At 45.4% G+C, this 21,558-nt stretch overlaps 1 protein-coding gene across 2 annotated transcripts in view; it reads right to left on the bottom strand.

Annotated features, from left to right (window-relative positions):
* The window catches only part of LOC139272952 (nuclear receptor-binding protein-like), a 121,945-nt gene extending 102,887 nt beyond the window's left edge, over positions 1 to 19,058 (bottom strand). For both annotated transcript variants that reach the window (XM_070889114.1, XM_070889115.1), the window contains exon 1: positions 18,487 to 19,058. In XM_070889114.1, coding sequence (XP_070745215.1) covers positions 18,487 to 18,663 — 177 coding nt within the window. In that variant the 5' untranslated portion in view covers positions 18,664 to 19,058. The remainder of the gene's footprint in view (positions 1 to 18,486) is intronic.
* Positions 19,059 to 21,558: the final 2,500 nt, after the last annotated feature.

The raw sequence follows: 21,558 nt of genomic DNA, 5'->3' as shown, positions 1-21,558 counted from the left end.
TACACTTTCTTGATGGGTTTCAAAAGTCAGAGGCAGAAACATTTTATGGCACTTACTTAGCATGAACTTCATTTTTGAAAATAATTGTACAGGCCTCACATTCTCCATTAATGCTCTGGTACATGTCCATAGACTTTGGATAATGTTAAAGATCAGGGCTGGATCTTACATTTAGCTCTCATGAACTTTCTCCCTTCTATCAGTGTGCTCAATGTGAGAACATGATTTAAAATAAAACCCATCGCGAGCAATTCAGAAGAGATAGTTGCATAATAGATCTGTTATTTAAAAGTGCTACCTCCAGTTTAAAAAAGGATCCGGCCATTACTTGCTAATCTAATGACCAAAAAGGCAGCTGTTAGAATCTAAAAGCTTTGCAATTAATATATGTATAGACTGCAATTTCATTGCCATTACAGTAGCACTTTGAAAGAAAAATTACATTTCAAAACTATCTAAAAACATTTTTCCTCTTCTCCCTCATCCCAGGGACAAAAATAAAGAGAAATTCACCTCTTTGCTGAACAACTTATGTTTATATAGCGCCCGATAGCCCAACATTTGATTCTTAGTCAATGCGAAGTTAGCTGATCTCAGTGGAACAGAAATAGACAAGTGCCACAATCTGTCTCAGTGCCACTGGGTTAGGCGATCGGTAATACATTGATTTTAGCAACTTCAGACATTAGCTCTCTGCCTGATTCTCCCATCGCATTGCATTCATTCCATTTTGAAGTCATTCTATTCCCTTTGTCTTTCTATTGCCTTTTCAACACTTTTACACAAGAAACCGAGTACTTTTCACTCCTTTCCACCACTAAGATCTAATTACTCCCAAATAAATATATTAGTTGCCTCTAAAATTAGCATATCTACATTCTACCATTATCTCCCTAACCTGCCCGCTTCTGTGCCTTGGTCAGTCCTATAATGGATCTCTGCTGCCTATCTAACAACTTTAATAAAGCATCTCCACCTGAAACATGCATTTTGACACTTATCTGTTTGCTCAAGTTGAGATAAAGTTTAGAAATAGAGGAACTGTTCTCCTTAAACTTCCATAGTTACCACTTCTGATATTCAGATTTAGGTCTCTAGATGCCAGTTGTCTTGAAGTCTTATGTACACCTCCTCCATTATTAGCTGCTGCCAAAAAGGAAATGCCAAACATATGACATGCAGAGCTCCCAGCAATTAAAATCACTGTTGAATGAAATCCACCCTCCCCCACCAGTCATGTGCATAGATATGCAATCCCTTTGTTGCATTCTTGCACTTACTTCATTCTAACCTAGTGACCCATTTACCACATCCACTCCCTGGAAACCCACTCAGCAACGAGTTAATTCGATGAAAGAACTCGCACAGCAATAAACGAATAGCGGCAATGTATTGTGGAAAGATTGACAACTGCTCACCAACTCCTTCAGCTAAAAAAAACTGATCTTACTGCAATTTTGGAAAGTTTGCACCTCTATGATGTTTTTATGCAAAGTTTTTTTTCACCAAATAAGAACATAAGAAATAGGAGCAGGAGTAGGCCATTTGGCTCCTCAAGCCTGCTCCGCCATTTAATAAGATCATGGCTGAACGTCTCAAGGACACCCTCAAAGCCTCCTTGATAAAGTGCAACATCCCCACCGACACCTGAGAGTCTCTGGCCAAAGACTGCCCTAAGTGGAGAAACAGCATCCGGGAGAGCGCTGAGCACCTCGAGTCTCAACGGCGAGAACATGCAGAAATCAAGCGCAGGCAGCGGAAGGAGCGTTGGCAAACCAGACTCCCCACGCACACTTTCCTTCAACCACCTGCGACAGACTATGGGCCCAAGTTTCGGCCTCAGTTGCTCCTGATTTTTTGGAGCAAACTGGTGTAGAACGGAGTATCTTAGAAATTCAAATTTTCGGCATTTAGTTTGCTCCAGTTCTAGTCAGTTAGAACAGTTTCACTTTGGAACAGAATTTTTTTTCCCAAAAGGGGGCGTGTCTGGCCACTTACGCCTGTTTTCAAAGTTTCGGCAGTGAAAACTTACTCCAAACTAACTTAGAATGGAGTAAGTGAAGATTTTTGTACGCTCGAAAAAAACCTTGTCTACACTTTAGAAAATCAGGCGTAGGTTACAAATTAGGTATAGGGAACGAGGTGGGGGGGAGGGAAGTCATTAAATTCTACAATCAATCCTTAGTTATACTTATACAAATATTATATAAATAAATCCAACCTGAATAAAAATTTATAAGCAAAGAAAACATTAAATAAACCATGTTCCTACCTGTGTGAAAGTGCTTCAGGCAGGCCTTTCATGTTGGAGACAGGCAGGGGTGTGGCGTCAATGTCTCGACGGCGGCCCCAACAGCGGCAGCAAGCAGCCTTCGAGCTGAGCTGCTGTGCTGCAGGCAGGCCTTCATTCTTAGTGGCTGGCCGGCAGCCGAAGGATCAACACCAGAGGCACACAGCTTTTCAAGGGAGCTAAGGCCATTCGGCCATGGGATAAGAGCTGCGTCAGTGGCTGGCCGGCAGCCGAAGGATCAACACCGGACGCATGCAGCTTTTTAAGGGGGCTGAGGCCATTCGGCCATGGGATAGGAGCGGCGTCAGTGGCTGGCCGGCAGCCGAAGGATCAACACCGGACGCACGCAGCTTTTCAAGGGGGCTGAGGCCATTCGGCCATGGGATAGGAGTGGCGTCAGTGGCTGGCCGGCAGCCGAAGGATCAACACCAGACGCACGCAGCTTTTCAAGGGGGTTGAGGCCATTCAGCCACGTTTCAGGGGCGGCGTCAGTGGCTCGACGGCAACCGAGTCCTTTTAAAAATGGCCGAGTGCCAATGTTTGTTTGACACTGCGCACGCTCCAACGCGCACGCGCAGGGTTGCCGGCACCACGTTGGCTCATTTAAATTGGACTCGCCCCCCACTACTTACAGAATCGGCGAGAGTGTTTGGCTCCGCCCCCCCGCTGTGAAGAGCGCGCCGCGCCAAGCTGAGATCGAGCTCCGAGGAGCCGGAGAATATCGAAGTTTTTTTCTAGCGCACGTTTAGGCACGAAAAACAGGCGTCCAGCTCGGAGGTGCGTCGTTTTCAGCGCGGGCCGAAACTTGGGACCTATAATTCCCCGTATTGGACTGTTCAGTCACCTGAGAACTCACATTTCGAGGGACTGCCTATGATGATGATGGCTGATCTGATCATGGACTCAGCTCCACTTCCCTGACCACTCCCCATAACCCTTTATTCCCTTATCGCTCAAAAATCTGTCTTTCTCCAGATGCTCCAAATGAACACAAACAGACAGCTCTAGTTTCAGCCGTGGCTCAGTGGGCAGCATACGCGCCTGAGTCATAAGATTGTGGGTTCAGATCCCACTGCAGAGACTTGAGCACAAAAATCTAGGCTGACACTCCAGTGCAGTACTGAGGGAGTGCTACACTGTTGGATGTGCCGTCTTTCGGTTGAGACTTTAAACTGAGGTCCAGTCGGCTCACAAAGGTGGACTCAAAGATCCCAGGTAACCAATGTTCCCATTAAGCTGGGCCTGTGCAGGCCAATCATCGGCTTTTCAACAGGACATTTCACGCATGAGCCACGCCAAGGGGACCATGCACCCAAATTAAGGGGAACATTGTATGGCACTATTTCAAAGAAGAAAAGGGGAGTTATCCCCAGTGTCCTGGCCAACATTTATCCCTCAATCAACCTCACGAAAACACATTGGCCCCAAGTTTCGGCCCGCGCTGAAAACGGCGCACCTCCGAGCTGGACGTCTGTTCTTCGCGCCTAAAAGTGCGCCAGAAAAAAACTTCGATATTCTCCGGCTCCTCGGAGCTCGATCTCAGCTTGGCGCGGCGCGCTCTTCACAGCGGGGGGCGGAGCCAAACACTCGCGCCGATTCTGTAAGTAGTGGGGGGCGGGTCCAATTTAAATGAGCCAACGTGGTACCGGCAACCCTGCGCGTGCGCGTTGGAGCGTGCGCGCAGTGTCAAACAAACATTGGCACTCGGCCATTTTTAAAAGGACTCGGCTGCCGTCAAGCCACTGACGCCGCCCCTTAAGCGTGGCCGAATGGCCTCAACCCCCTTGAAAAGCTGCGTGCGTCTGGTGTTGATCCTTCGGCTGCTGGCCAGCCACTGACGCCGCCCCTTAAGCCTGGCCGAATGGCCTCAGCCCCCTTGAAAAGCTGCGTACCTCCGGTGTTGATCCTTCGGCCGCCGGCTAGCCACTAAAAATGAAGGCCTGCCTGCAGCACAGCAGCTCAGCTCGAAGGCTGCTTGCTGCCGCAGTTGGGGCCGCCGTCGAGACACTGACGCCACACCCCTGCCTGTCTCCAAAATGAAAGGCCTGCCTGAAGCACTTTCACACAGGTAGGAACATGGTTTAATTAATCTTTTCTTTGCTTATAAATTTTTATTCAGGTTGGATTTATTTATATAATATTTGTATAAGTATAACTAAGGATTGATTGTAGAATTTAATGACTTCCCTCCCCCCCCTCGTTCCCTACGCCTAATTTGTAACCTACGCCTGATTTTCTAAAGTGTCGACAAGGATTTTTTCGAGCGTACAAAAATCTTCACTTACTCCATTCTAAGTTAGTTTGGAGTAAGTTTTCATGCCGAAACTTTGAAAACAGGCGCAAGTGGCCGGACATGGCCCCTTTTGAAAAAAAAATTCTGTTCCAAAGTGAAACTGTTCTAACTGACTAGAACTGGAGCAAACTAAATGCCGAAAATTTGAATTTCTAAGATGCTCCGTTCTACACCAGTTGCTCCAAAAAAATCAGGAGCAACTGAGGCCAAAACTTGGGCCCAATATCTGGTCATTATCACATTTGTTTTTGGGAGCTTGCTGTGAGCAAATGAATGCAGCGTTTCCTACATTATAACAGTGACTACACTTCAAATGTACTTCATTGGCAGCAAACCTGAGGTCGTGAAAGGCGCTATATAAATGCAAGTCTTTCTTTTGTTTCTAACACTTTCATACAGAAATACTCCAGCCTCTGCTCTGCACGTCTTTCTACTTGTACCACGGATAATCTCGCTTCTTTCTGCAGAACAGCAGATTGCTAAATAATGAACCATGCTGTCCACAAAACTACACAGTGCTACTTTTTAACCTGTGCATGCGCAGGGGGGGGGGGGGGGGGGAGCGGTGGAAGGAGTGGTGCTGGTGTGGGGGAAAGATATAATTTGCAAACATGTTCCTGATCACTATTCAGTGACCTGCTCGAAAGCACTACTATGTGGACGTTATGCAGAGGCTTGGCCGTGACACTCCCATGGTTGAATCACCTGCAGTCACTCACCGACTAAGTACACACAGAAAGAATGGGTACCTGGGTAAGTTATGGGAGGGTGTTCTGCCTCTATAGAATGGCACTTCAGCACAAATCAGGATTTATCATTATTTGTTTTGCCCATTTTTAATAAGGATTCTGATGAAACAGCATCACTAAACACCAACAGTCCACATCAATATCATTTTTTTCACCAATATAACAGCCATCTGTATCGTCTTTCAGCGTAAGGGTTTGCAGCCAGTTGTGGCCACTGTCACATGGTGCAGCTGTGCTCACTATGAATTTAGCATCAGGCTGCTCAAACTAATTTTACGCATGAGCCTTGCAGCTAGTCGCAAAGACTCTCATCTCATTAATCTAGGCTCGGTTCAAAACGAGGCCCTCGAGGGGTGAGAACACACTGCACAAAATCACTGCTGCATCCAATCCCCGCACAGTACTTCTGGATAAAGTTAAAAGGAGTGATGAAGTCATAAATTCTGGACAAACAATAGCATAATGGATCAATGTGAAGCCCACTGGAAATTATCAGCACGGAAACCTACTACTGGCATGACAAAACTAAATAAAAGCAACATGAAGTATAAACTTAAAAGATACTAAAGAGTATTTTAAAGAAAAGAGTTGCATTGCACAGCGCCTTTCAAGACCTCATGACATCTCAAAGCTGTTTGCAGTCAATGAAAAACTTTTGGAATGTTATCACTATTATAATGTAGGAAACGCGGCAGTCAATTTGCGCACAGCAAGCTCCCACAAATAACAATGATAATGACCAGATAATCTGTTTTAGTGATGTTGATTGAGGGATAAATATTGGCCAGAACACGGGGAATAACTCCCCCGCTTTCGAAACATAGAAAATAGATGCAGGAGTAGGCCATTCGGCCCTTCGAGCCTGCACCACCATTCAATGGCTGATCATGCAACTTCAGTACACCATTCCTGCTTTCTCTCCATACACCTTGATCCCTTTAGCCGTAAGCGCCACATCTAACTCCCTTTTGAATATATCCAACGAACTGGCCTCAACAACTTTCTGTGGTTGAGAATTCCACAGGTTCACAACTCGAGTGAAGAAGTTTCTCCTCATCTCGGTCCTAAATGGCTTTCCCCTTATCCTTAGACTCTCTCCCCTGGCTCTGGATTTCCCCAACATCGGGAACATTCTTTCTGCATCTAACCTGTCCAATCCTGTCAGAATTGTATATGTTTCTATGAGATCCCCTCCCATTCTTCTAAATTCCAGTGAATATAAGCATAGTCGATCCAGTCTTTCTTCATATGGCAGTCCGAGCATCCCGGGAATCAGTCTGGTGAATCTTCGCTGCACTTCCTCAATAGCAAGAATGTCCTTCCTCAGATTAGGAGACCAAAAGTGTCCACAATATTCAAGGTTTGGCCTCACCAAGGCCCTGTACAACTGCAGTAAGGCCTTCCTGCTCCTATACTCAAAATCTCTCGCTACTGAAGGCCAACATGCCATTTGCCTTCTTCACCGCCTGCTGTATCTGCATGTAAACTTTCAATAACTGATGTACCATGACTCCCAGGTCTCGTTGCAGCTCTCCTTTTCCTAATCTGTCACTATTCAGATAATATTCTGCCTTCCTGTTTTTGCCACCAAAGTGGATAACCTTACATTTATCTACATTATACTGCATCTGCCATCCATTCGCCTACTCACCTAACCTGTCCAAGTCACCCTGCAGTCTCTTAGCATCCTCCTCACAGCTCACACTGCCACCCAGCTTAGTGTCATCTGCAAACTTGGAGAGATTACATTCAATTCCTTCATCCAAATCATTAATGTATATTGTAAATAGCTGGGGTCCCAGCACTGAACCTTGCGGTATCCCAGTAGTCACTGCCTGCCATTCTGAAAAGGACTCGTTTATTCCTACTTTGCTTCCTGTCTGCCAACCAGTTCTCTATCCACGTCAATGCATTACCCCCAATACCATGTGCTTTAATTTTGCACACTAATCTCGTGTGGGACCTTGTCAAAAGCCTTTTGAATGTCCAAATACACCAAATCCACTGGCTCTCCCTTGTCCACTCTGCTAGTTACATCCTCAAAAAATTCTAGAAGATTTCATAAATCCATGCTGACTTGGACAGATCCTGTCATTGCTTTCCAAATGCGCTGCTATTACATCTTTAATAACTGATTCCAACATTTTCCCCACTACCGATGTCAGGCTAACCGGTCTATAATTCCCTCTTCTCTCCCTCCTTTTTTAAAAAGTGGGGTTACATTAACTACCCACCAGTCCATAGAACTGATCCAGAGTCTATAGAATGTTGGAAAATGACCATTAATGCATCCACTATTTCTAGGGCCACTTCCTTACTTATTCTGGGATGCAGACTTCAAAATAATGCCATGGGATCTTTTACATCCACTTGAGAGAGCAGACGGGGCCTCAGTTTAATTTCTTGTTCAAAAGACAGCACCTGAGACAGTGCAACATTTCCCTCAGCACCCCACTGGAATGTTAGCCTAGATTCTTGTGCTCAGGTATCTGGCCCGAGACTTGAACCCATGACCTTCTGACTCAGAGGCAAGAGTGCTACCCACTGAGCCACAGCTGGCACCACCATTGTAAGGCTGTGCTTTAGTATCTGTTTCAATCTTTACCACATCTAGATAATTGTATCAATTCTTTCAGTTAAAGACTTTACCCCGATCCTGCATCATTTTACAGCTTTCATGTAACACAAGGCAACACTGGTGGTAAACTAGGTTTACTTAAAAGTATCGGATTTGTATGATTCCATATGAATGAAGTGTGAGAGAAGCAGGCCGCAAGAGAAATTGCTGAAAAAATTCTGGACAATACATTTACCTGTGCTGGCAATTAGCTCCGAATTAGAAAATAGATGTCGACCTCCCCCTCCCCTTATGATTCGAATCATGGGTAGGCACCAATTATCCAGTCACTATCTTTCTTTTCATACAGAATTCTGCATCATTTTGCAGCAGAGATCAAAAGCCTTAATTCTACACTGAAAAAAAATGTACAAACTTTGAATAAAAAATATAATTAATTTCTAGAATAAATAAGATAACATATTCTGCCAAATAATTTCATGAACCCTCTTGCAATTTAAAAAAAAAACTTAGCGTGGTACATGACTGTGATGAGATGAGCACAATTGCCCTCTTGCCCAACCAAATATCAAGTTTTAGTCATGAAACATAATAGAAATAAGCCAAGAGTGGTAACCATATAGAAAATAAGTGGAATTTCATGCATCAAGATGGATACAAGATACAATTTTGCAAAATGGATCAGGGTATTCTTTGGGTGGGCAAAGCTGAATAGAGGATACATTCAGGCAACTGAAATAGAAATGCTGGATAACCACACCAGTCAACCAAATTCCAAAAAGGAATGCAAAACCTTGGCCTGAATGCATAGGATTTCATTTCGAAACCAGTCCTCACATTCCCAGGAGAGAACATGAAGTCCATACTACAAGGTATTGAATACCTCCTGTACTCATCAAAGAAAGTGGTTCTTCTCTACTGCCTAGAATACTACAGGCATTTTCAAAGTAAGCTAACTTCACCTTGCGCACCAGCCTCGATACAAACTGGGATTGCAGGGGAAGGGAGAAGGAACGAGGTCGAAAACAACTTTAAATAAACCGAATGTGGCATTACTGCAAACTGACATTTGCTTAAAGGCCCTGGTCTGTTCAAGGCATTCAGTCCATCAAATCTCAAACAAAAATATCGCTTTTAAGCACTGACTACGCAAAGATTTCTACCAAGATTAACTGGCAGGAGGAAGTGGTTACTTTTGGACACATGACTACTTGATAGAAAAGACAACCTGCATTGTGCAACGAAAACTTTTGCAAGGAAAACTGAGCATCCTCTACAGCTTAAACATTAAATATACAATGTAAATTCCACTTACTATTGCATGTCAAACTAGTCTGATGATCACACAGATTGCATAAACTGCACTTGTTGCTCTTAAACAATGTAACTACTTTAGAACAAATTTAATTCATCAAAAGATAACACTTCAGCCTCAGATTGAATCTCCTGAAACTGAAGGACAGCTCATCCATGGCATTTTCAAACAGCTCAAATTTATAAACTAAGTTTACAATACCATTATACTGAGTGCACAGTCTAGTTGTCCTGGCAGTATTAGGAAACGTCTGGTTCAATCTTTAAGATTGTTTATACCCTCTCTGAACATCAGCCAACTGAAACTTGAAGCAAAGCAACACAGCTTGTTTAGTGCAAAGGACTCCCACACAAGTTGAACATCTATTGATGATATTCCCTTTCCCCTCACAATAAAAGGACAGGTTCTGTTGGAACTCAAACAAATTATGTCTTTGAATTTTTTTTTTATTAAGATAGAATCGCCAAACCCAAATATTAAAATTGGCAATTCAAGATCAGCCAAAGGGACTGCATTGTAATGGATCCGGAGATGGTGAATTAACGTGCTCAGTATATAACTGTGGATTAGGCCAGGAAAATGAAAGCATTACTTTTGCCTTTCCAAACAGCTCAAATCCTTTCCACTGATGGCATGTAGCACAACTTGTCTCGTATTGAACAAGGGGTTAAATGATCTAAGCTGGAGCAGCAATTGGTACCTTAGTTGTTTACAGTTTTTGCAGGAAAAATGAGCCCAGGTTTTCAATCCCAATTGATAACAGATGATGCCTACTGGAAGCTGCACAAATGCAGAGCTTGAGTGAGCACAAGGTCAGGCTCAGGCTTGCCTGTGATGGCGCCCCCATGAAATCGTCCATTATACTCAGTACCCAGACTGAAGCATGAAGGATGAGCAGGCTGCTGGCACATATTAGAGCATACCTCAGCTCAGATAACCTGCCAAAACAGTGCTGAAACCTGCATCCACTCCAAAGCATACATCCGTTTTTGCTACCAAACACACACAATATTCCAGTGATTAAAATTGCTTGCATCTTAATTAACGACAGTTAAATGCCCTCGAGACCCATCCTAATATTTGTCCAGCGTGTTCATAAATTTCCAGATTATTCACTAAGAATTTGTCAATCACCTGTAAACTGCTTTGTCACTTTTGTGAACGAGCAACCATTTATCGTGTAAACATTTCACATTTCTTGTTCGTACCCTCAGTGCCTTAGAAACATAGAAAATAGGTGCAGGAGTAGGCCATTCCGCCCTTCGAGCCTGCATCACCATTCAATATGATCATGGCTGATCATGCAACTTCAGTATCCCAGTCCTGCTTTCTCTCCATATCCCCTGATCACTTTAGCCGTAAGGGCCACATCTAACTCCCTTTTGAATATATCTAACGAACTGGCCTCAACAACTTTCTCTGGTAGAGAATTCCACAGGTTCACAACTCAGTAAAGTAGTTTCTCCTCAGCTCTGTCCTAAATGGCTTACCCCTTAGCCTTAGACTATGACCCCTGGTTCTGGACTTCCCCAACATCGGGAACATTCTTCCTGCATCTAACTTGTCCAATCCTGTCAGAATTGTATATGTTTCTGTGAGATCCCCTCTCATTCTTCTAAATTCCAGTGAATATAAGCCTAGTCGATCCAGTCTTTCTTCATATGTCAGTCCTGCCATTCCAGGTATCAGTCTAGTGAACCTTCGCTGCACTCCTTCAATAGCAAGAATGTCCTTCCTCAAATTAGGAGGCCAAAACTGTACACAATATTCCAGGTGTGGCCTCGCACAGGGCCCAAGTTTCCACACGATAAAAAACGGGCGCCCCTCCGAGCTGGGCGCCCGTTTTTCGCGCCTAAAACGGCGCCGGAAAAAAACCTCGCGATTCTGGAGCGCTTTGCAGCTCCTTGTCTGTTTGGCGTGGCGCCCAGGAGGGCGGAGCCTACACTCGCGAGAATTTTGTAAGTGGGAGGGGGCGGGTACTATCTAAATTAGTTTTTTTCCTGCCGGCAACGCTGCGCGTGCGCAGTGTGAAGGAAACATTGACACTCGGCCATTTTTGTAGTTCTTTGTAGCTGTTTAATTTTTGAACATTTTTTTAATAAAAGCACATTGCCATCAGCACTGAGGCTTCCTGCAGCCTTCTCACTGTCTCCTCCCCCCCCCCCCCCCCCCCGGGAACGTCTTCCTCCCCCCCCCCCCCCCCCACCGCTGCGTTCGGGTGGGCGGGCCCGCACTCCCTTCCTCCCGCCGTCGGGAACGTCTTCCTTCCCCTCCCCCCCCCCCCCCACCTCCGCCGCTGCGGCGTTCGGGTGGGCGGGCCCGCACTCCCTTCCTCCCGCCGTCGGGAACGTCTTCCTTCCCCTCCCCCCCCCCCCCCACCTCCGCCGCTGCGGCGTTCGGGTGGGCGGGCCCGCACTCCCTTCCTCCCGCCGTCGGGAACGTCTTCCTTCCCCTTCACCCCCCCCCCCGCCGCTGCTGCGTTCGGGCGGGCGGGCCCGCACTCCCTTCCTCCCGCCGTCGGGAACGTCTTCCTTCCCCTTCCCCCACCCCCCCCACCTCCGCCGCTGCTGCGTTCGGGTGGGCGGGCCCGCACTCCCTTCCTCCCGCCGTCGGGAACGTCTTCCTTCCCCTTCACCCCCCCCCCCCCGCCGCTGCTGCGTTCGGGCGGGCGGGCCCGCACTCCCTTCCTCCCGCCGTCAGGAACGTCTTCCTTCCCCCCCCCCCCCCCCCGCTGCGTTCGGGCAGGCGGGCCGGCCCACACTCCCTTCCTTCTGCCGTCGGGAACGTCTTCCTTCCCCCCCCCCCCCCCCCGCTGCGTTCGGGCAGGCGGGCCGGCCCACACTCCCTTCCTTCTGCCGTCGGGAACGTCTTCCTTCCGCCCCCCCCGCTGCGTTCGGCGGGCAGGCCCGCACTCCCTTCCTCCCGCCGTCGGGAACGAACTTGTGAGGCTGGCTGAAGCACTTTCACACAGGTAGGAAGATGGTTTATTTAATCTTTTCTTTGCTTATAAATGTTTATTCAGGTTGGATTTATTTGTATAATATTTGTATAAGTATAAATAAGGATTTATTGTAGAATTTAATGACTTCCCTTCCCCCCCCTCCCCCCCACCTCGTTCTGGACGCCTGATTTTTTAATGTGTAGAACAGGTTTTTTCAGTTCTACAAAAATCTTCACTTGCTCCATTCTAAGTTAGTTTGGAGTACGTTTTCACTGTGGAAACTTTCAAATCAGGCGTCAGTGGCCGGACACGCCCCCTTTTGAAGAAAAAATTCTGTTCCAAAGTAGAACTGTTCTACCTGACTAGAACTGCAGAAAAAAAAAGTGGAGAATTGCGATTTCTAAGATAGTCCATTCTCCACCAGTTGCTCCTAAAAATCAGGCGCAAATCATGTGGAAACTTGGGCCCTAAGGCCCTGTACAACTGCAGTAAGACCTCCCTGCTCCTATACTCAAGTCCCCTTGCTATGAAGGCCAACATGCCATTTGCCTTCTTCACCACCTGCTGTACCTGCATGCCAACTTTTAATGACTGATGTACCATGACTCCCAGGTCTCATTGCACCTCCCCTTTTCCTAATTCACCATTCAGATAATATTCTGCCTTCCTGTTTTTGCAACCAAAGTGGATAACCTCACATTTATCCACATTATACTGTATCTGCCATACATTTGCCCATTCACCTAACCTGTCCAAGTCACCCTGCAGCCTCTTAGCATCCTCCTCACAGCTCACACTGCCACCCAGCTTAGTGTCATCTACAAACTTGGAGAGATTACATTCAATTCCTTCATCTAAATCATTAATGTATATTGTAAATAGCTGGGGTCCCAGCACTGAACCTTGCGGTATCCCACTAGTCACTGCCTGCCATTCTGAAAAGGACCAGTTTATTCCTACTCTTTGTTTCCTGTCTGCCAACCAGTTCTCTATCCACGTCAATACATTACCCCCAATACCGTGTGCTTTAATTTTGCACACTAATTTCTTGTGTGGGATCTTGTATTAGAAGTGTCTGCCATTACCCAGCCTTAAGCCACACAGTTTAGGCACTATATAAATGCAAGTTGTTGGCTACAGGCTTTAGCATTGGCCAAATATTTATAGGTTGCTCAGCAATCGGATTTTTACTCAGCTATATTTCAGTTAAATGGATAAAAATGCATTAAAAAGAGTCACGATTTCTTTAAATCCATTAAAAACTGGAAGATGGTAAATTGACAGCATGCTTTCCCTGGTTCTTGTGGCTCTACATCAGCTCTCTGGCTAGACGAAAGTTGCTGCCCAGATTTTTGATGGAACTATTCCAAGACTGTACTCTGCCGGTGAGATCAACGGCGTGACCTAGCTAGGAGGGAGATCTGATCTGATGTATCTCTCCCTGCAGACGAGAACAGATTTTATTTAAAGTGCATTTTTTCCCACTCAAAAAAAAATTGGGCTGCACCTTGGATAAGAAATAACCCCTTAAACGTACCTTCTCCATTAAGTCAGAAATTAGTTGCTCCTTCATGTGTGATACAAGAAACAGAATTTCACCACAGATGTGCAACATTCACAAGAAAGCCTTGCGGTGCACCTTAACACAAGCAAATTTGCTACGGATTATTGATCTCATTTCAAATATGAGCTCCCTAGTGTCAACTGCTATTGCAGTTAACAACATTGTGGACAACAGAGTACCGGCAGTATGGTACACACAAACTTTAAAAATATCTTTGCAATCCTCTACTTTATATGGTAACGGCAAAAGAAACATTTCTTCTTTCAAAAGCTAGGATATGTGTCCAAGATACCTGGCTGGCACCCTCTGCCCTCTAGTCCAAGTGTATGGGTTCATACATGAAGGCCAGTTGTGTAGGCAACTTATGCAGCTGTAGGCTGACAGACCCTGTCCTTGTCCGACTTCCACAGCGCTAAAGAAAAGGCTGGGGAACACTAACATGCATGACACAAATAAATTTTCGCTGTGTCATAAACAGTAGGAAAGAAAACAAATAGCAACTTCTCCCTTGCTAATTCCATTAGTGCTGTTTGTGCATTCATTTCAGAGCAAGCAAAGAATGGATTTCAACCACAGACATACCGTCAGCATGTAATCATATTTAAATTACATGGAAGTGACATTAATGAAACTAGTTTTGCCATTCCAAGATACTTAATTTATATGGTTAAACTGATCCCATCTCATGCCCTCTCCTAGTTCATCGTGTCCATTATGCCTACTTTCTGCTCCCTGGACCCCATTCCTAAATTGGTAACCACCCAATTTCCTTTCCTGGCCCCAATACTAACCAACATTGTAAATGGTTCTCTCTCCCGAGGTGCTATTCCCCCTTTCAACACTACCATTTTCACCCCTTCCTCAAAAAACACACTCAACCCGTTTGGCCTTGTAAACTTCCTTCCTCCTCCAAAATTCTTGAACATTATGTTGTCTCTCCAATTTGTGCCCATCTTTCCCGCAATTCCATAGTTGAATCTCTCCAATTAAGTTTCTGCCCCTGCCACAGCACTAATCTGAAATCACAAATGACATCCACTGTGTCCTTCTTGACCTCTCTGCAGCCTTTGACGCAGTCGACCACACTAACCTTCTTAAACACCGCTCCTCCATTGTTCAGCAGTGAGAATGCACATGTCCCCCATTACCTATCCATTCATAGCCAGAGCATCTCCACCAATGGCTTCTCTTCCCGCCATACACAGTTCACTCTGTAGTCACCCATGGATCTAGCCTTGCGCACCCGCCTCCCTCCCCCCTCCATCTACAAGCTTCATCTCAATGACATCATCCGAAGAGTGAAGTTTGGTTCCACACTTATGGTGACGACGTCCAGCTCCACCTCCCCAACACCTCTCGACCCTTCGATTGCCTTAGCATCGTCAGTTTGATTGTCCAGTATCCAGACCTGGCTGAGCTGCAATTTCCTCCAGTAAAACATTGTGAAACACATCATCTTTGCCCCCTGGTACAAGCACCGTAGCCACCATATCAGTTTGAAGCCGATTCTTTGCAACCTCAGCATCGTATTTGACCCCAAGCTGAGATTCCGACCCCAGAACCCCTCCATCACAAAGATTGTCTACTTTCATATCCGAAACATCACCTGTCTCCGCCCTTGCCTCAGCCAAGCTGCTGCCAAAACTACTGCCCATATCTTTATCACCTCCAGATTCCAAAGTTCTCCTGGCTGGACTCCCATTCATTGTCTACCCACCACAAACTTCAGCTGAAACAAAACTCTGCTGCCCGTATGCTGATACACACCAAGTTGTACTCATTTATCACCATGGTGCTCTCTGACCTACAGTGACTCCCAGTTGTGCAACACCATCAATTTACACCCCCTCCCTGTAACCTCCTCAAACCCTACAACCCTGTGCGAACTCTGCATTACTCCAATTCCGGCCTCCTATGCATCCCCCACTTCCTTCGCCCTACCATTGGTGGCAGTGTCTTCAGCGGTCTAGGCCCTTAGCACTGGAATTCTCCCGAAACATCTTCACTTCTCTCGCCTCCTTGAACACCCTCCTTAAAACCTACCTTTTACCCTTTCATATTTGACTTGGCACCAATTTGGGGATATAGAGTTCTGGGGAAAGAGTGCAGGGCTGGAAGAAGCTAAGACGTAGGAAGGGGCGAGGACAAGAAAGGATAAAAACACAAGGACGAGAATCTTAAATTGGAGGAACGGAAGCGACTGTAGGTCAGCAAGGACAGGGTGATGATCAGTGAGAGACTGGGCAGGAAAGCGTTGGAGTAGCCAAGTCTGGAGGTGACAAAAGCAGGGATAAGGGTTTCAACAGTAGATCAGAGGTCGGTGATGTTGCAAATGTGGAAGTCGGTGATCTTTGTGATGGGTAGGATGTGGGGTCAGAAAATCAGCTTGGAGACACAGCTTACATAAACCAAACTCAGTGAGGAGCAGATTGTTGACAGGCCAGAGATGAATTTAAATTTGGAGGTACATGAAAAAGTTATGAATCCTTTATTGAGGAGTGAGATAATGAACACACATGGGCTATTCCTTTTTAGGCATGGTATTTCCTAAATTGGAACAGCACAAAAGATAAGAGGGATCACATCTACAAAATGTATATATTTTAAATACTGGAATGAGAGGTCACCTTTGAGTACTGGGCATTTGATTCCCCATAATATGCAGTGAAATAAATCTTGCGATTAGTGCGATTCAAAGCAGCCAGAACGACAACACATAAGTCCCAATCACGGGAATTTGGCCTCTGATTCTATCCAGGGCATCTATCAACAAAATCCAAGCCAAATAAAACTGTCCCCCTCCAAACAGTTAACATAGGTGGAATAAATAGAATATGTGTCTTTCATATTCCAAACTTTTGCAGACGAATAAGTACGTCATAGAATCAAGAGTACAGCACAGGAGGCCGCCATTTGGCCCATCGAGTCAGCGCCAGCTCTTTCGACGAGCAATCCAGTGAGACCCACTTCCCCACTCTTTCCCCATACCCTGCAGTTTTTTCTCCTTCAACTATTTATTCAATTCCCTTTTAAAGGCTACTGTTGAATCCGTATCCACCACTTCATCAGGCAATGCATTCCAAATTCTAGCCACTCATTGCATTAAAAAAGTTTTTCCTTATGTTACATATGCCAATCACCTTAAATCTGCACCCTCTGGTTATCGATCCTTCAACCATTGGAAAGAGTTACTCTTTATATATGATTTTAAACACATCTATCAAATCTCCCCTTAGCCTCCTCTACTCCAAGGACAACAACCAAGTGATAAATATTGTCTGAAGAGAAATTTGCCTTCAAAGAAACAGCTGCACTCTGTATAAAACAGAAACTGTGTGACACCATAGAATTAGGAGCAGGAGTAGGTCACTCGGCCCCTCGAGCCTACTCTGCCATTCAATAAGATCATGGCTGATCTTCGACCTCAACTCCATTTTCCTGCACCATCCCCATATCCCTTTATTCCCTAATATCCAACAATCTATCAACCTGTGTTGAATATATTCAAAAACTGAGCTACCATAGCCCTCTGGGGTAGAGAATTCCAAAGACTCATCCCTCTCTGAGTGAAGAAATGTCTCCTCATCTCAGTTCTAATAGCCGACCCCTTATTCTGAGACTGTGACCCCTGGTTCTGGCCAGGGGAAACATCCCTGCATCTACCCTGTCAAGCCCTGTAAGAATTTTGTATGTTTCAATGAGATCACCTCTCATTCTTCTAAACTCTAGGGAATATAGGCCTAGTCTACTCAATCTCTCCTCATAGGACAATCCCCCCATCCCAGGAATCAGTCTGGTGAACCTTCGCTGCCCTTCCTCTATGGCAAGTATATTCTTCTTTAAGTAAGGAGACCAAAACTGTACACAATACTGTCATGTATTCAACCAGCAATGTAACCCATGTATAATCTGACCTAAGTTGTACACTGAGAAAACAATGACCACTAGGTGGTGAACTTGTGGGAGACACTCCTAACCTGGACCTTCAGATATAAAAAGGGAAGCTCCACCCACTTCCTGGACTTGAGTGTTAAGGAATAAAGGACAGGTCACAGACTGACCTCTCAAGCATGGGCCTCGTGTGCATTTATACTGTATAGTAAGGACGTATCAAATACTCCAGGTGTGTTCTCACCAGGGTCCCATATAATCGTAGTAAGACTTCTTTACTCTTATACTCAAATTCTCTTGAATACCATTTGATTTCCTCATTGCTTGACGTACCTGCATGTTAACTTTGTGATTTGTGTACAAAGACACCCAGCTCCCTCTGAACACTAACATTTCCCAATCTCTCACCATTTAAAAAATACTCTGCTTTTCCAGTCAGCAGAACTGAAGTTCCATGGGCTGAGGGAGACACTAGATGCTCAGCATTTTCATAATACATGAGCTGAAATGGGCTGGAGATGGAAGCAGAAGTAGCAGCAACAGCCACAGACAGTTCCATTCTGCTCTTTAGCAAATGGCACAAGACTCTGATCAAGAGTCTGCACAGCCCAGACATCAACCTATTCTTTTTCTTCATACTGTTGTACATTAGCAGCATTTAAAAAAAAGAGATTATTGATTGAAAAAAAAAGTGCATGACACAAAAAAAAACACAAGTTTATGCAAACTTGTTTCAAATACAGCCTTTATTCCCCCAGTCCAAAAAAAAGGGAAGTTTTGCTTTAAAAGGCTTCAATTAAAAGGCGTGCAGTGAAGGCGGATAGCTAAATGGCCTTTAAACAGCTCGTCCCTTTAACAACCTCACCTCCTCCCGCCGCTTCTGCCAGCGGCCGCACGGACTCTCCTCCAGGATTTCACTCTCGTCCTCGCTCTCCTCCTCCTCCTCGTCGTCGTCCACATCAGCCGCCGCGATCATGGCCTCCACCACCTTGTCCACAGCAGCAGCTGCCGCCACCGCCGTCGCTTTTTCCCCTTCCGACATTACCCTCCCCACCACCACACACACACACACACCCCTGGAGAGCCGAGTGAGGGCGGACTCGCTGCTCAAACACTCTGGGGCCGGGGGGGGGGGGGGGGGGTAGTAACAGGAGAGGCGGCTGAGGAGGCAGACCAACGGCCCCTCGCTGAGTGATTGAAATCAGGAGCCGTTTTTATAAGAGATTTTGGAGCCTCTTTTCTTTTGAGAAAGGGGGGGGAAATAAAAGGATGATGAATGTATATTCTCTTCCGCTTCACTTGAATTTTTTTTGAACAAACCCACGATCTCACCGATCCCGTTTTCCTCAACACGCTAATGGCGACCGCCGCTCCATTCGTTCGAGCGTTCTGACTCGCTCCGAACGGCCTGGCCCGGCCCGGCCCACCGCCCACGGGCGTCCCACGTGGGCCTGATTGACGTTCGAACAGACCAATCGGCTTCCAGGTCTGGGGTGAAGGGGCGGAGAGGGCGGGGTTGGAGACAATTGACGTCAGAGCAAACCAGCGGAACTCCCCTTTCCTCTAACGGTTATGTCACGCGCAAAGGCTGCGCGAGCCGGGTGACGTAAGGAGGCGGGACGTCGGTTTCATTCCCGGCCCCTGGTTGGATTAACTCCACCGCTTCCTTGTGACGTAATTTACAAGGCAAGCACCATCTCCCCACCACCTCGGAAGATGATTGACAGTGATAACATCCAATGAGAGATTCAGAAAAGGCGCGGTTTCTTCTTACCCAACAGCACGCATGCGCTGAAGAGGGGGCGGGGGCGCATATGCGCAGAAGGCAGTAAAGTTGTTGGTGTAATTACCCCGTCCGAATGAATGGGGACTATTTAAAGTCTTCAATTAATATCTGCCGAGCACTAACATTAATTAAATCAGCCGCCTTATTTACTATTTTATAATTTTTTAAGATATAAAAAGGGCTTGCTTTCTGAGTTTATTTCAATTCAATATTATTTTCAGTGTTGTTGCTCAGGCAGCTCTTGCATGCGACTCAAAGCACAACAAACCTCCAGTATTAATATTCTCAATTGTAATTTTGCAAACACATCAGATCTGACCCAGCAACAGTAACTGGTTTACTTTAACGATCCAAATTACAACAACAACAACTTGTATTTATATAGCACCTTTAACGTAATAAAATGTCCCAAGGTGCTTCACAGGAGTGTTACAAGACAAAACAAATAAATTTGACACCGAGCCACAAAAGAAGAAATTACAGCTTGGTCAAAGAAGTAAGTTTTGAGGAGCGTCTTAAAGGAGGAAAGGGAAGTAGAGAGGCAGAGGGGTTTAGGGAGGGAGTCCCAGAGCTTGGGGCCAGGCAGCCGAAGGCACGACCATCCAATGGTTGAGCAGTTATAATCAGGGATGATCACGAGGGCAGAATTTGAGAAGTGCAGACATCTCGGGGGGGTTGTGAGGCTGAAGGAGATTACAAAGATAGGGAGAGGCTGTCGGAGGGATTTGTAAACAAGAATGAGAATAAACAACGATCCAAGTTAATATCAGCTCATAACTCAAACAACTTCTTTTAAGTTAAGCATGGCACCTCAGTGACATCACTTCCTTCTTTACAATGAATAGGTTTCCCCAGCTTTCTTTGAGATTATTCCTGGGAATGATGTGCACAACCTATTAACGCAAGAAAGGGCCATTTCACACTTGACAGCTTGACTTTCCATCCATTCACCCCGACATCTAACTTTATTTTTAAATGTTCTCGAATGGTTTTGTCTCTAGGACTAAACTGGTCACAGATTTCTCGAGATTCTTTTTTTTAAGGATAGAAATTCTTCCTGATGCCGTATCGGTTTTATGCAGAAAGAAAAAAGACTTTGATTTATATAGCACCTTTCATAACCATCAGACGTCTCAAAGCACTTTACAGCCAATGAAGTACTTTTGGAGTGTAGTCACTGTTGTAATGTAGGAACCATGGCAGCCAATTTGCGCACAGCAAGCTCCCACAACCCGCAATGTTATAATGACCAGATAATCTGATTTTGTTATGTTGATTGAGGGATAAATATTAACCAGGACATTGGGGATAACTCCCCTGTTCTTCTTCGAAATAGTGCCATGGGATCTTTAAGCCCACCTGAGACAGCAGACAGGGCCTCGTTTTAACGTCTCATTCGAAAGATGGCATCTCCAACAGTGCAACACTTGCTCAGCATTGTACTGGTGTGTCAGCCTAGATTTAGGTACTCAAGTCCCTGGAGTGGAACTTGAACCCACAACTTTTAGATTCAGAGGTGAGTGTGCAACCCACTGGGCCACCGCAGTATAATTAATCCACATATTTCCTAATATGAGAATGTGAAGCGAACAGTATAGATGCATTTAAGGGGGGGGCTAGATAAGCACACGAGGGAGAAGGGAATAGAGGATTATGCTGACAGAGTTAGATGAGTAAAGATGGGAGGAGGCTCGGGTGGAGCAAAAACGCCAGCATGGACTGGTTGGGCTGAATGGCCTATTTCTGTAATAAAATCAGAAAATGGTTGAAATACTCAGCAGGTCACTGCAGCACCTGTGGAGAGAGAAACAGAGTTAATGTTTCAGGTCGACGACCTTTTGTCAGAACTGTTTCTATACCGTAGATCCTATGTAATATGTATTCATTATTGTCTATCAGATTGAGTCTGACGCTACAAATATAGCCTACAAATCATCAGTAAAAATAACATTCTATTTTTTTGTATGTGCATGTATATAAGTCAAAAAACATTTTAAATGCAGAGAATTCTGGAACTTGTAGTTCTACCAGTGGAACTTCCGGGTTTGTGAGATCAAAATCCCGCGTTTTGAAAACGTCACTTCCTACAGTCGCCCGGAAGTGACATCAGCAGTCAGCCGCCATTTCCTTAAGTGTCACGTGACTGGCGGT

This window comes from Pristiophorus japonicus, chromosome 9, assembly GCF_044704955.1.
Source record: "Pristiophorus japonicus isolate sPriJap1 chromosome 9, sPriJap1.hap1, whole genome shotgun sequence".
Classification (NCBI taxonomy): Eukaryota; Metazoa; Chordata; class Chondrichthyes; family Pristiophoridae; genus Pristiophorus; species Pristiophorus japonicus.
Note: the sequence above shows the minus strand (reverse complement) of the source record. Positions and strands in the feature narration are given on the sequence as shown.